At 38.4% G+C, this 15,776-nt stretch overlaps 1 protein-coding gene across 1 annotated transcript in view; it reads left to right on the top strand.

Moving 5' to 3' along the window:
* The window catches only part of Slc25a13 (solute carrier family 25 member 13), a 179,503-nt gene that overhangs the window by 102,561 nt on the left and 61,166 nt on the right, over positions 1–15,776 (top strand). The window contains exons 6-11 of the mRNA XM_047560964.1: positions 1,322–1,468; positions 3,563–3,701; positions 4,452–4,545; positions 4,756–4,840; positions 8,128–8,212; positions 8,691–8,849. Coding sequence (XP_047416920.1) covers positions 1,322–1,468; positions 3,563–3,701; positions 4,452–4,545; positions 4,756–4,840; positions 8,128–8,212; positions 8,691–8,849 — 709 coding nt within the window. The remainder of the gene's footprint in view (positions 1–1,321; positions 1,469–3,562; positions 3,702–4,451; positions 4,546–4,755; positions 4,841–8,127; positions 8,213–8,690; positions 8,850–15,776) is intronic.

A 15,776-nucleotide genomic window follows, 5' to 3' on the forward strand; every position in this document is an offset into this window, starting at 1 on the left:
TAGAATAGGAACTCTGATTCTTACTCATTGTTTTCTCTTTAAAGTTTTTTAAAGGTACATCAACTACAGAAAAGTAGGAACTCTGATTCTTACTCATTGTTTTCTCTTTAAAGTTTTTTAAAAGTACATCAACTACAGAAAAGTAGAAAGAAAGGTTATAAGGACCCACCTTGTACTCATTATCAGTATTTTGTCAATCTTTCATCTCCCCAGCTGTCTAGGGCAAAGAAAAGGAGTTAATACTTTAAAGCAGTATCAGATGCATGCCATCTTTCTTACACTCTCTTGCACTAATTCATGAGGATGATTAATTTTTACACAAGTCATTATCTCACCCAAGTTTAAAAAAAAAAGCAGTTCTGTAATATCATTTAATAAAACCTTATTTCATGTAAATACTCGGAAGTCCTTGAGAGCCACTTTAATTTTGTAGAGATTAGCTTTCTTTCTGAGGGCCTGTCTGGGAGGTAGGCAGAGTGTCCTGAGGAAGATAGCAAAATGCTCTCTGCAGGAGGGATGCTTCTGCTGTGTGGTGCGCACTGAGTTTGGATGGGAAGCTAAGTTTTATTTTATGTATACACTTGTTCCCTGGGAATAGCAATAGAAAGCTGTGATTAGACCTCTGGACTTTAGATCATATGAATTAAATAGATGTCCTGAGGTACTGCCAAAGATACGCTTGACCCACATACCATCCAGCTTCTCATTTTGGAGTGGTGGTCCTCAACCAGGACATACGGCTCTGTCTGGAGTCTTTTTTGATTGTCATAACCTTGGGGAGGACCTAGTAGAAAGATGGCAGGGAAAGTGCAGAACAGCCTTGTAGTCTCCACCTGCCCAAGATGCTGATAGTGCTGTATTAGAGAAAAAGCATATTCCAAAGGAGAACTTCTCTTTTCAGTCTGCTGCTAGAGCCCACATTTGAGTACCAGATTGCAGTTACACACTGTTCTCCTTTCAGGAGAGGTTAATGTCCTGGTATAGGTTTTTCCTTTCATCTGTATCACCTAAGCTGCGTCTGGCCAGATCTTTGTGCCTACCAAACTTTATTCCAGTTTTTTCTTGTGTCTCAGACTCTAGCAGAGTTCAGAAGTGATTTGGTTTCTTTGGGTAGGAGATTTAAGGTGGCGTTTATATTCTCAGGACATATTCACTGATCTGAGCAAAGTTCTCTGTCTTGAAGAAGAAGAAGGTAGTAGCTCGGGCACTGTTAAACAAGCCAGTGGGGGCTTGTTAAATCAAGATATGATCTAGATATTTTCAGCCAGATTTGAAAATGAGTAGTCATTTGCAGTAAGTATTCCACCTTCTCTATTTATAGGAAATACAGTTGGAGCATGCAAAGCAAGCCTTTGTGCAAAGGGACAATGACAAGACTGGGAGAGTCACAGCCATTGACTTCCGAGACATCATGGTCACTATCCGGCCCCACGTCTTGACACCTTTTGTAGAAGAATGTCTAGTAGCTGTAAGTTGCAACTTGCCCTAATGACATTTTTTTTCTACCTGGTTTAAGCTCAGTAAATATGAGATTATAAAAAATACTTATCAATTATATGTTTTTTTTTTTTTTCTGCTTAAAAAACTGACATTTTCTTAATGTGATTGTATATATTACCAAACTTAGAAACTAGTTGGCTAGTTTTAGTGGGTAGGTTAATTTGTTTCCTGAATTGTATGGCATATCCTACAGAAATGCACAGTCATCTCATTGGTGATTCCTTCCAGGACTCCCTCATAAATACCAAAATTTGCAGATGCTCAAGTTGCTTATATAAAATGGCATATCTTTGTTTATAACCATGCATATCATTTTGATACTTTAAATCATCTCCAGATTACTTATAATACTCAATACAATGTGAATGTTACATAAATGGTAGTTATGCTATATTATTTGAGGAATAACAATGGGAAAAATGTTTGGGCATGTGCAGTACAGATGCAAATTTCCCCAAATCTTTTCAATTTGAGAGTGGTAGAATCCATCGATATGGAACTCATGTACATGAAGGGCTGGCTGTATTAACTTGTTAAAGGAAAAAGGAAAAACCAGCTTGTGTTTATTCACTTTATATTTTGAGGTATATCAAATGTTGATCTTTCTTCTTATCTAAGGGGAAAAAATGGTACCTGCATTTATTGTTTATTGGAGCAGTGGGCAGAGCAGAAATGCTAGACCTTTGATTTGCTCATTTATCCACCGTTCATGTGTTGAGGCTATGATGGCAGTGTGGCAGGCAGTCCCCTGCCATCTGTATCATGGAGCTTCTATCCCAGAAGGTATTCAGCTGTTGTCCCGACCGTGCAAGCCCTGGGTGTGTCCGGCACCCTTCAGTGGTGGTGGTTCCCAAGCCCTGGTCATGGAGCATCAGAATCCCAGGGATAGTTATTGAAAATAAAGACTGTAGGTTTCTTTTAGGCCTGCCTGTATTTCACCATCTCTAAGTGGGAGGTCTTAGAATCTAAATGGTACAACTTCTAGATGGTTGTTATGATCACTCAGATTTGGGAACCACCCCCAATGGTAGCTTTTCTTTTGCCAATCCTAGGCAAAAGACTTTCAGTGTTTTCACAATCTTACTGGGGCAGGTGTGAGGGAACCTTTCAATTTCCCTCTTCCCAGTGCCTCATTCTAGAGACGTGGCCTTCAGGCAAGGCTTTTCCATCGGGCACTGTGTTAATCTACGCCCCACCCCACCCCCGCCACCACCACCTCCCTTTCCATACTAAATGCTCATGTCAGCTATTTTAAATGATTACTAAGTGGAGATTTATGTGGTTGTTACCTTATAAAAAGTGCTTTCCTAATAAAAATATTTTGCCTTGTTAGGAAAGGATAGAATTTGAAACCCCACACTGAAGTTCCATTCATAATGGACATGTTTTCTGTTTCCTTTGTCCCCTGTGAGGAAATATGCTTTCTTCAGAACTCTGATTATCAGAATTCTGATGAATATTAACCCCCATCCAAACACATGACATCTCATAATTTTATCATAATATGTTTGTTAGAAATCCCACCAGTTATAAGTTTGTATTTAAATGATTATTTATTACTGGTTATAAGAATGTGACAAATCTTGATATTAATGTTAAGTTGACCACTATCCATAGTGTGCTTATGTTGATAATAATACAGTTCTGCATGAATAAGCACATAAATGTGTGCATTTGTATAATATAATTTTGCATGTACAGGCCTTTAAGATTTGCTCATTAGATGAAATAAACCAACTTATAAAACATTTCCAATTGAAATTTGAACTCTATAAATTATTGCTAGTTCCATTGTTATGATCTTACACATGTACTTATTTAGTTTGCTAAGAGTCGTATGTGGAAAGTACAAGTTCTGGTCATGATTAGTTGCAGTTACTTCTAAAAATTATTTATGGCTTTTTTTTTTAATGTGGAAGAAAAATTCATGTGGTCATTTGTTATATACGCATTCTTGGTTAATTCCACACTAGCATCAGATACATGTACTTCTGAATCTTCTTCCTTCCTCACCTATAAATCTTTTGTTTTTCTTCGTCTCTCTTGTTTTCAACTTACTGAGGCTGCTGGAGGTACCACATCTCATCAAGTTAGTTTCTCCTATTTTAACGGATTTAATTCACTTCTTAACAACATGGAACTCATTAGAAAGATCTACAGCACTCTGGCTGGCAACAGGAAAGATGTAGAGGTGACTAAGGGTAAGTGAGAATACATCTGAATTCTTACCTGGAAGCATCTTGGGGATTAGGGTGAAGAAGGTAATGGCAGAGTGTATGTTTACAGATTTCCACCCCATTCTTGTGTATTAACCATATGGTACATGTGTGTCCTCCATCTTTTGATCAGACAGACAAAAGTAAACAAAACAATCTTCACCAAATAAAGGCAGCCTTTGAGAAAAATGTACAATTTCTTAAATATTTTCAAATTTTGTTAGAGCTTGAGCTCAGTTGGTTACCTCTAAAGGTATCTTCTTTAGAGGTAAATGAGGAATTCCACAAACTTGTTTGGTGACAATGTAAGTTTATCTATAAACTTGAACAAGATATTATCAGCATGTTAATGGGATTTTTCTAAAACAGATACTTCCCATAGGATTTCCACAGCTTCATTAATATAAATTCTTGGGACCAGACCTATGCATATGAAATTGATATATGCTTCCTTATTCCCCTTGACTTGTAATTTGAATAATACCCTGTGTCATTTATTCAGAGCCGTCAGATGGCACCATGCTTTTAAAGTAAATGTTGGGGAGAGTATTCTTCATACTCTTTCCAAGTGCAGGAAAGAACTATGAAAATTCTTGCTCCATTTGGATTGACTTGAATTCTGTTACTGATTGTAATAAAGTTCTGTGATGTCCATCCATTCCAGTGCCTTGAGTTAATGCTGAATGTAGTGCTATTGCTTCTTAAATTTTTTCCCTTTTATTTTTTTCCATACAGAGGAGTTTGTTCTGGCAGCTCAGAAATTTGGTCAGGTTACACCCATGGAGGTTGACATCTTGTTTCAGTTAGCAGATTTATATGAGCCAAGGGGGTAAGTTGGCCTTTTTTTTTTTTTTTTTTAATTAGCTTAATAAAAGAATGTTAGGAGGTAGGAGTAGGGGAAGGCAGCAATTGGGAGAGAAAGAAGCCAAATGAAAGGCAACACTGAAATATGGAAAATGATAAAAGGAACACTGTAGAATTCCATAATGAACATGTAACAAATTGATATTTTTCTCATTGATTATGCTTCTCCCTCCAGACGTATGACCTTAGCAGATATTGAGCGGATTGCTCCCCTGGAGGAGGGAACTCTGCCCTTCAACTTGGCTGAGACTCAGAGGCAGGTGAGTGAAGAGGGACAGATGTGCTTCCTATTGTTTCCCCCAGCTCCTTTTCACTCCTATTTGCCTCTCTGGCATTAGTACCTGACTTAACATTTTTCCATTTTACCCCCCAAATCCAGACGACTCAGAAGGCCGAAAAGAGAAGTTGCTTAGAAACTTGATGAACACACTTCGGCATCTGTTTTTTTTATTTATTTATTTTTTCAAGATGGGGTGATTTCTTCACTGCACCAGTAACTGCACACTCTGCAAACACATAGATCTTTTCTTCTTCCCTAAATCTCACATCGAGGGATGAGAGGCAGGCACCCTGGGTTGGTGTCACAGTCCCTATCAGCAACCGTGTGTTGCTAAATGAAAGCCATCTTTGCTCTGCACAGAGGCACCCCGTCAGCGCATTGTCTAACTGCCATGCCTTCCGTTTTTCCGAATATCAAAATGAGATAATTTTGTTTAGTCTGGAGTCGTAGTTTGAAGGCTTTTAGACCTATTTTCTCTGTGAAAGGATTCATAAGTTATGTGGAAACAATTTTAGGAATGCTAAATTTTATTTTATGGTTAACAGAAACCAATCTCTTAAAGTTGTGGGAGTTAGAAACTTAAGACAGGACCTCCTCATTTAACTCTTACTCAGCTCTCTATAGATCAGGCTTAGAGAATAAAAGCTTCATAGCAGGAGTTGTGTTTGCATGGCGTTTGTAAAATAAATCCACTCACAGACAGCATCATTTTTAGAAAAATACCTCCTTTAAGGCAAAGCCATCTCTGAATCCTGTGAGACTTAACCGTTTTTGGCTTGGAGCTCTGGGTCTGTACTAAGACGCCAGTTTGACCACAATGGGTTGATGCGGGCTACATTTTTAGGACTGTCAGGCCTGGAGCCAGGACCCCCTCCTTTTAGCTCCTTCCCACCCAAAGGCAGTGGCGAGATTTGTGCGCAGCATGTAAGTCAAAGTAGTGGGTGTGTGCTCAGTAAATCCTAGTGAGGCACCTCTGGAAAACCAGCTGGCTGTGGTTAAAAGAGGAAGCCGCTTTCCCTCAGTGCAGGAGAAAGAACTGTATAATCACGTGCAGAGGTGGAAGCAACGCTGCACTCCTTCCCTTTGATTTTAAACACTGCTCATGAGATGATTATCTCTTCATCTGTACGCCACCAGCTATGTAGAAATGTGGGGATTAAGGAAAGCAGAGAAGTTCTTTTAGATCTCTCCGGCTCTCCAGCTGGCAGTGGTAGCCCACCATTTTCCCTTTATGCCCTTTGCAGCTTTTGAGAGTTTGTAAGGGGTGCTTGTTGATACTGGCCATGAAAGGGTTAAGCTAGTTTGATGAGACTTACAGAAGGAAATGATTGGCTGCTGCTTAGAGGTTTCCAGCAATTCACAGTAGCCTTGCCTGGCATACAGTGTGCTTTTTTACTGAATGAACCCCACTGGGCCTAACAAATTCAAGCAAGGGAGGTCATCCACCTGTGGGCAGATGTGCCAGTCCAGCACCTTGAAGTCCTTGGCACATTTGGCCTACACAGAGGAGCAAAGGAGGAGCTTTATTATATCATTTTAAGAATACGCTACATTTCTAGTTTTTGAAAGTTTAATGAAAGTGCGGAATTTTGTTTGACTTTTAGATGAACAATTAGTGATAATGGTAGGTTACTCCCACTCATTATTTTCAGAGTATTCTCACTCATTATTTTGATGCCAGGACATTTCTAAGTGTTGCATATTTTTATCTGTGTAAATAAGATAGTGCTTCTCTTTTGGATAATGTCTGTCAAAATGAAGGTACTATTGATCTCCATCTGTGCCCAGACAGAGTTGGAATCAACCCATGGAATTTGCAAGAAATGTTTTCCATTCTTATAGATGCATATTTCTATGTGCATATTTCTATTTTCAGTTAAGTGACTTTGAAGGAGATTCCAAATAATCTCATTGTATTAGAATTGCGTTACATTGACAGCAACTAAAATTCAGTGGGCTGATTGCTGGGGTTGGTGATTATTTTCATTGTTCACTAATTTTAATTATCATGGCTTTGAAAAACAAGTTTTATTGAATGTATTTATTCATTCAACAGGTATTTATTAAGCACTGACTATATGTCACCCTCATTTGACAACTCAGTGTGACATAAATTTACTATTTTATATATGCAGGCAGAAAAGCGCAATACTCTGAAATGTTTTAGCCTCAGAAACACTATAGAAAATAGCTCAAAAGAACAGCAACCAAACAACTGGCTGACCTGAAGTATGAATTTAGGAAAAATGACAAGAGAAAAAAGTAACAATTAACAGTTAACCTGTAATACAGACCCCTAGTTATAGCCACCATAAATATTTTTAATATCTCTGGGTGGTAGGGATAATAAAATATTAGAAATATATATAAAATATATATTATATATATAAACAAAAAATGAGTTCATATTGCACAGTGTTAAAAATGTTTTTTAAAAAATTATCATGAAATGTTTCAAACATTTATAAAGGTAAAAAGAATCATATCAAATACCAGTCCACCCACCGTGCTCTTTTCAGCTTATGTTTTCTTATATGATACATTATGAACATTTTTGCCAACATCAGGTATTCTTTGACAATATAATGTTTAATGACATCCTTTTTTAAAGTTATAGTGTTATATTTTAAACAGTCTTCTATTAGTAGTGATTTAGCATATTTCCAGAGTTTTTGCTCTTTAAAAGAGTACTAGTTTTTAATATTCTTGTGGCTTGATCTGTGTTTACGTGATTATTTTCTAACCTAACTTCTTTTAAAGAGAACTACAGGGTCATGAGTTAGGTAAATTTTAAACATTTGGATGTATATTATGAAACTTTCCTTAGTATATACATGATTTAATGGTAAGTTTGAGAAGGCCTGTTTTTTTTACCAACTCTTGCTAATCTGGGTATTGTCATTTAAAACAAAAACCAAAATTATAAATAAAAAACTGACCAATTTGATTAGTGAAGAATGTTGTCTTATTGGTGTTTTTCAATATGTATTTCTCTGAACACTAATGAGACTTAAACATTTGAAAACAGGTTGACAGCTCTTTTTGTAATAATGGCTTTTTGTTCAAATTGGATTTTAAACATTAATAGCAAGAAAAACTTATTAGTCAAAACTTAGGAAATCTAACCCTGCTTTCCTTGTTGACATTTTAGTTATATCATAGATTGAGAACTCAGTGAGTAATTCTTTAATATGTGCTCACTTTTCTCCTGTTCTATTCCCCCGTCTGCCTGCTGCCTGTTCCCTGGGCCCTGTGCATGCAAAGCAGAAAGCTTCAGGCGATGCAGCCCGACCGGTTCTCCTCCAAGTTGCAGAATCAGCCTACAGGTTTGGTCTGGGTTCTATTGCTGGAGGTTAGTCATGGATGAGTATTAAATTTTCGCTTTTATTATCCCTTTTATCTTTTCTCTGATTTTCCACCTTGACATATTATAGGACATACCTTGCCTAGTTGTTCCCCAGTCAGTTACCTGTCTGTGTGAGGTTGGACCCAGGGCAAAGGGAACTCTTTTCCATACCTGCTTGTGACCAGGGTCTTATAAGTGACATTTTTGTCTTATCTCCACACAGCCTTTCTAAAGACAGGTTAATAATGAGGTTAGGCTGTGGTGATGTGCTTTTAATTTAAACTGTGCCAGTCTTTTTTATCAGGGGTACTTGAGTGAAAATCCACAGCATTTTATTAAGAGTATAGAAGGGCACAGTTTTAAAATCTAGACATACAGAATTTGTTTATTTTCTCAGACTTTTCTTTGATTTTGTCCACCTCATCGGTCCCTTCCTCTAGCTGACCCTAATTCCCTCTGAAATGTTGGCATTCTTTAATTTTAGCTGTTGGAGCCACCGCCGTGTATCCTATCGATCTTGTAAAAACTCGAATGCAGAACCAACGATCAACTGGCTCTTTTGTAGGGGAGCTCATGTATAAAAACAGCTTTGACTGCTTCAAGAAAGTGCTACGCTACGAAGGCTTCTTTGGGCTATATAGAGGTTAGTGCTATGTACTAAATGCATGTAAGATGAAATAACAGCCAAGGGTTTTGGTTTCTCATCTCAACCTGAAATGAATCAGAGAGACTGTGTTAAAATGGAAATGCAGCAGATTCTCAATTATCCATGCTAATGGGTGTAGACTGGAGGCCTCTGGGGTATGGCTAATCAAAACAGCCCAGAATCTGAAAGCCATTTATATTGCTGTGTTGTATGTTATATTTCTTAAAATAATAAATTATTTTTATAAACATCTTTAAGTTTTTAAAAGGCTCATTGTATTCTTAAAGTATTCCACTCAAGAGCTAATAGGGAAAGGTATCCTAGGGACAGGACAAAGCCTGCTCAGGACTCATATTCTTGAATATACCATGGTTCTTCTTATCCAGGATTTCAGTTACTTGTAATTGACCAAGATCTGAAAATATCAAGTGGAAAATTCCAGAAGTAAACAGTTTATAAGTTGTAAATTAAGCACTAGTATGCATAGTGTGATAATTTCCTACACCAAAGTAAGGAGATTGCAGGTCAGATGCAACTTTACACTAAATCACCTCCCTTCATCTCATCACGGAGATGTTGGTCTTCTCACATCATCACAAGAAGCAACTTCGGGTGAGTAGGTTACACTAAGATATCTTGAGAGGGACTACAGTCACGTAACTTTGCAGTACACTGTACAATTGTTTTATTAGTTATTGTGGTTAATCTTTTTACTGAGCCTAATTTATCAGTTAAAACTTTATCATAGGTATATGTATAGAGGAGAGAACAGTATACTTAGTGTTGGAATGTCCAAGGTTTCAGGCATCCCCTGGAGATCTTGGAATGTGCCTGCTGTGGATGGTGAGGGACTGCAGACCACATAAAGTCTGTCAAGCAGATAACCAGGAGTTCAGTGCAGTGCTTTCCTGCCTCTTTCTGAATCAAACTTGCTCCTTCCCTCTGACTCTGTACCCAGTGGAGTTGATTCACACACCATTGCAGCCTGGCTGTCATGACTCCACCTGCTCCTCTGATCACCTCAGGTTTGTGAAGCACAGTAAATAGGAACAACACGTATTTCCTTACAAATGGAAAGAACCCACAGACCCTCTGCCTCCCTTTTGGCGTGGCCTAAGGAGAAACGCCTGGACTTCCCAACTTTGTTTATATGCTCATCGTCTGCAAATAGGAAAGAAGTACATTCGTATTAGCTAAAAAGCAGAATTGCAAGGCAATTCCTGCTGACTGCTTTGCTGCTTGGCCAACTGCAGGTTTTCCCTCCTTTCCCTCCCAGTGCTTGCTCTATCAGAAGAAAATAGTGTTTAGTGCTCTGCCGAGGCACATGATAAAACTGGCAGCCACATAAAGCACGCCTCTAGGCCTCTTCTGCCATCTGCTGACTCTAGTCTCCAAAGTAAGCACCCAAGTCAAAAAACAAAAACCCTCTCACCTTAGAAACTAGGTTTCCCACTGCAGAGGAGTTCCATTTTGCAGGTTTTAATATATAGGTAGATAACCCTCATCAAAGGCCTTTTGATCTTTTCTCTGCCCTCTACCCTTACCCCCTGCCTCTTTTACAATTTGGAAGGTCTTTGACCCCAGGTGATTGATGATGACCCCTGTAGGGTCACTGCCTTCCTTTTGAAATACTACTTCTCCCTGGTGACAACAACCTTGCAAATGGAATGGCTCCTACATAGTACAAGGTTAATGTCACAGTTTCTGCTTTGCTGTGAGTTTGGCAGAAGTGACCACCTTACCTGTTCATGTGGGTGGTTTTTTGGAAGGGACAACTTTGAACCTCTGGTCTTGATAGACATTGGAGCCTTGGCATGTCTTCACCAACTACTTTCATGGGGTAGTATGGGTGCTAGATTGAAGTGCCTTTAGAATTGTGAGAACCCTGTCCAGCACTGCTAAGTGTCTTCAGTTTGCTTGTGTTGACCTAGACTATTTTTGACTTTTTGTTCTTTCTTTCTTCTCTGTGACCACACCTGCCAGATGCTCATTCTTTTTTATCCCCAACCTTTTTTAATTGGCATTACAGTTGTACCTAACGGTGGGATCTGTTGTTACATATTTGTACATTCACACAATAGAACAATATAATTTCGCCAGTATCATGCTCTGGCACGTCCCCCCAGATCCTCATTCTTGGTTATGTCTAGATTTCTCTTCTGAAACATGTCCTTTTGACCCCATAGTCAGCAGAGCTCAAAGTACACCTGAATACTGAGTGCTGAGCTAAGGTGGACCTTTGAAAGTTTTTTATATCTCTTGCCAGCTCAGTTATTGCATGTGGAAGATGGGAACAATTGCTGTTAGCTTCTCAGAAGGGAAAATGTGCTGACATATTGGATAGAGAGAAGGCTCCCTCGCAACAGCCAAGAGACAGCTCTTCACCCTATTCCAGGATTATAAATAGACATTTATCTATCTGCTTGGGTGCCTGAACCCTCAGGGCAAGGGCCAAAACTGTCTGTGGAGATGACAAGTAGAGTGTGAATATTAGAAAATTAGTCCTGGGAGTCACCTATGTTCATCGTGTCCTGAGTTCTTATTTTTTCCAGCAGACAATTTTAAAACAAAACATTTACTGTAAAACTCTTGTTTAGTTCCCATCTATAATTTGGATCTTGAGAGCAAAGAGATGATAGACAGTTCAGGTTAAAAATAATAATAATGATTTACAGTCTTGCCTTGAAAATGACTTCTTTCTTTTTTTGCTTGATCAGGGACTAATTCCCTTTAGTTCCTTGCACATAATCATTAATTGTGTATAACTACATGTTTATAAATGCTTATCACTGGGGAAGAGAGATCAGATGAAAAATGTAGAAAACTTATGGGAAACTATCATTATTAAAAGAAATAATAGAAATAGAAAAGACCTGGAGTATTTCTGAGACTCAGTATTGTAACCTTTATATACAGAGTCAAGACTTAAAATAACTGCCTGTGATCCTTTGTACATTTCTCATTAAATGTAATTTTATTGTTTTAAATTTTTGTAATTCTAGGATAAGTTGGTTAAATTTGAAATTTGAGAATGTAAATTCACTTTATTAATGCTTTTACCTTGTAACATGCGAGAAGATGTCAGAGTGCATTTCTAATTTATAAACATGTTTCAAAATATTGAGCATTTTTTTCATATTTTAAAATTTTGCATAACATGTAATTTTTCTACATCAAGACATATATAATTGCTCATATTCCCTGAATAGGATAATTTGAGAATGTTGTGTAAGTGAGGTCTCTCCCCTATTTTAAAATTACCTTTGTGTATACTTTTTAAGAAGTTGGCAAATGACTCCGAAAGAAGGTGCTTTTGCAGCATATATTCTTATTATAAGGTTAATAACTATCTTTCTCTGTCACGGTCTTTTTTCTTATACCAAGAATACAGGAAGCTATTTTGTGTTTAAAAGTTGTTCCCTATGGAACTAGGATGAAGGTTATTTTTAAGTAATTCTTCCAGCTTCAGGATGCACTGTTTTGTTTTTTCCTTTCTCAGGCAGCTGCCAACATCTGCATAGAGTCCTAGAAGTTATCCTGCAGTAATCAGAGAGCACATTTGAATCCCTGCCACTTTTTCCCAAGGAGACCATAACATAGCTCTAGGAGCTGTTGGTAATGGCCTTTTTTGAATAGACTGCCTTAGGGTCAGAGGAAATGTTAATATTGTGAGCTGGGTAGTTCTTACTCTCCCTGTCTCTGTGTAGGTTGCTGTTTCTTTGTCTTCAGGACACTCTTATTTTAAAATTTTGCATAACATGTAATTTTTCTACATCAAGACATATATAATTGCTCATATTCCCTGAATAGGATAATTTGAGAATGTTGTGTAAGTGAGGTCTCTCCCCTATTTTAAAATTACCTTTGTGTATACTTTTTAAGAAGTTGGCAAATGACTCCGAAAGAAGGTGCTTTTGCAGCATATATTCTTATTATAAGGTTAATAACTATCTTTCTCTGTCACGGTCTTTTTTCTTATACCAAGAATACAGGAAGCTATTTTGTGTTTAAAAGTTGTTCCCTATGGAACTAGGATGAAGGTTATTTTTAAGTAATTCTTCCAGCTTCAGGATGCACTGTTTTGTTTTTTCCTTTCTCAGGCAGCTGCCAACATCTGCATAGAGTCCTATGTTTTGGTTACTGGAAAAGATCCCCTTAGAAGTTCTATGACACTGTGTCCACAAACTTTCTCTATAATAAGACGGACTACTTTCTTTACAAAAAAAGCAGATAAATTTTCATAAGTGTTTTGTAATTTTTTAAAATCTGCGCCCCCCCCCCCAGGCTAAGTTTGTCTCTCTTAAGGGAAATAATACCTGACATACCCTAGACCCATTGAATCCTCCCAGGTGTTTGAAACCCTTAATGAATTACTTGACAGCTCATTTGGTCTGAATGAACTGGATGACCAAATGAGCCAGTCATTGGCCTCTACTATAGAGCAAGGCATTTTTAAGACAGACAGTTGATGGGGCAGTCATCCATAATTGAATGCTCTGAACTTTCCAGGAGTAACTAGTTTCTGCTTTTGAACTTTAGGGCACCCTCCTGTCTCTGGTGCTTCAGGTACTGAGATGAGCAGCCTCAGAAATTAGAAAATGATTTGGGAGGACTTTTGGGGAAAAGATGTATTCAAGAGAAATGAGGGTTCATCAGAAATACTTCTTAGAGGAAAGGTTTTTGTTTCCATTGGTGCAAGAAGCCCTAAAGAAAATTTCCCAGAAAGAGAAATTAGACAATTCTATGAATAAAACTTAATTTGGAGCAGTTCTTAATCTTTGAGGTAATTGACCAAAAGAAGGGGGGGAAATTATTGAGTCCGTTGATTCAAGCTTGCAAAGTTTTAAATATGTCTTATTTCAGGTTGTCTGTGTAGTGTGAAACAATCATTCTCCATCCTGGAATGTTCTCAAGGTGACATCTAGAGGATGTTGTGGTGATATATCAGGAAGTCATTGATCTGTATATATTCTGGAAGGAAGTTTTGTCAGGCAGCTAATTTATGCCAGGTCTCTTCTTATGGTTGATGGTGCTATAAAGGGAGTATCCAAATTGTGTGGCCCTCAGTGAGATTCCTTCTTTTTACAAAATGCCTTTGGGCAAAAGTAGATTTAAAAATCCTAACATCAAAATAAAATGAAGTTTGCATGACTCTGAATTGCATTACTTACGAACATGTGCATTGTGGAACAAACCACAGCTAATTGGTGAACTGTCTGGGCCATGGGTTCACCCTTGTCCACCAAAACTTTTTTATTGAGTACAAAATAGTTTAGTTTGAGTTTTATTTTCTTGGCCAATTGCTGTTCACTTTGTTAGAGTGTTAAACTAAAAAAAAATAATAATAATTAATTAAAAGAGATTTGATTATGTGAAATCAAACAAAAAGAGCAAAAGACTTGGGTAGTTCCTACCTTAGAATACCACGTTCTCAGGAATCTTCAGGGAATTGACTGTAGTAAGCATAGGGCATTATTATCTGAGACTAAGGTAATAGACCTGGAACTCAGATAGGTGTGAAGAGTTGTTAGAGGCTTGTGAGGGAAGTGATGAGCTTAGAGAACTGGGAAGTGTGACAGAAACTTGAACTTACAGGTATCCTGGAGAAGGAAAGATTAATGATTAAATTAATGGAATGGTCATATATAACCAGCTACTGTCCTTACTGAGACTGAAACAAAGGAGGTAGATTATACTTTATAGTTTAGATAGAAGCAAAGATAATCAGAATGCTTCAAGTTGTCAGGAACTAGGGTAAAAAACTGAAAGACTATATGATCCTTCCCAATGGTCTTCACTTCTGGAAAACCCTAAAGTAGACAAGTCAGAGGAGCTGACTTTTTCTAGGCCCTACTTTTATGCTTTTTAGCAGTCTCCCAAAGGTATCCAGAGCCATAACTTAAACAGATGGTATCTGAAATTTTGAGTAAAACCTTTAACCCAGAGAGGCAGGCATTGAAATCTTCATTGCTTCCTTGGCCCCTGCCCTTTCCCCAGCTCTGCTGTCCAGCCACCTCGGGGTAGCAGCACAGGAGCCTGTGGAGAGCTGGATTGTAATGAGGGCTTTGAAAGAGGATAGTGTGGTTGGGAAGGTGGAAGTACCTCCTGCCCGGGGCAATGCGAGTCAAAAGTGGACAGACAAATGGGAGGAGGCCTGAGGAAAGAATGCTTGAACAAGTGAGGAGAGAAGGGCATAGAAATAGGAGCAGGAATAAGAGCTGTAAGGCAGGACTCACAGGGTGCTGATAGCTCCAGAATGAAGGTTAATCTGATGTTGAAAGCCAGGGGGGCAAGTGTGGCGGCTTCAGCAGCGAGGTCAGGAGGGTAAGAATTTAACATAGGAAGGGTCGCCCCCAGGTTGAAACTAGATAACACAACAGCGTGCTGCTGTGGCTTTAGCTATGGGAATCGAGGTGTCTTATAGAGTAATTTTTCCTGCCAAATTCTGACTGTTGCCTTTGCTGAATGCTTTAGACCCCATTTCATGTGCTCTGCATTACCTTTCTCCAGGATGGCATGGTCACTATCAAAATCTCTCTCTCTCTGTCTCTCTCTCTCTCTCTATATATATATATATATGTATATATAGTTGTAGATGAACACAATGCCCTTGTTTTATTTATTTATTTTTGTGTGGTGCTGAGGATCAAACCCAGTGCCTCACATGTGCTAGGCAAGCGCATTACCACTGAACCACAACCCCAGCACCCTCCCCTCCTTTTAGTCTAAGCAGACAGTAGCATTGCCTGCAGTTTTGAGTTTCTTCCCTGTTAGCAGCTCCATGGTTCTGCATATCATGTCCAGCATGGTCTTTTGGAACACAACTATGTACAACTACAGTTGTTTGTCAACTGTCAACCGGACTTTTGAAAAGTACTTTCCCAGAAAGCCTAGTATTCATGACGTAGAGACAGAGGGAAGTGT

Source organism: Sciurus carolinensis, chromosome 8 (genome assembly GCF_902686445.1).
Source record: "Sciurus carolinensis chromosome 8, mSciCar1.2, whole genome shotgun sequence".
In the NCBI taxonomy this organism is placed as follows: Eukaryota; Metazoa; Chordata; class Mammalia; order Rodentia; family Sciuridae; genus Sciurus; species Sciurus carolinensis.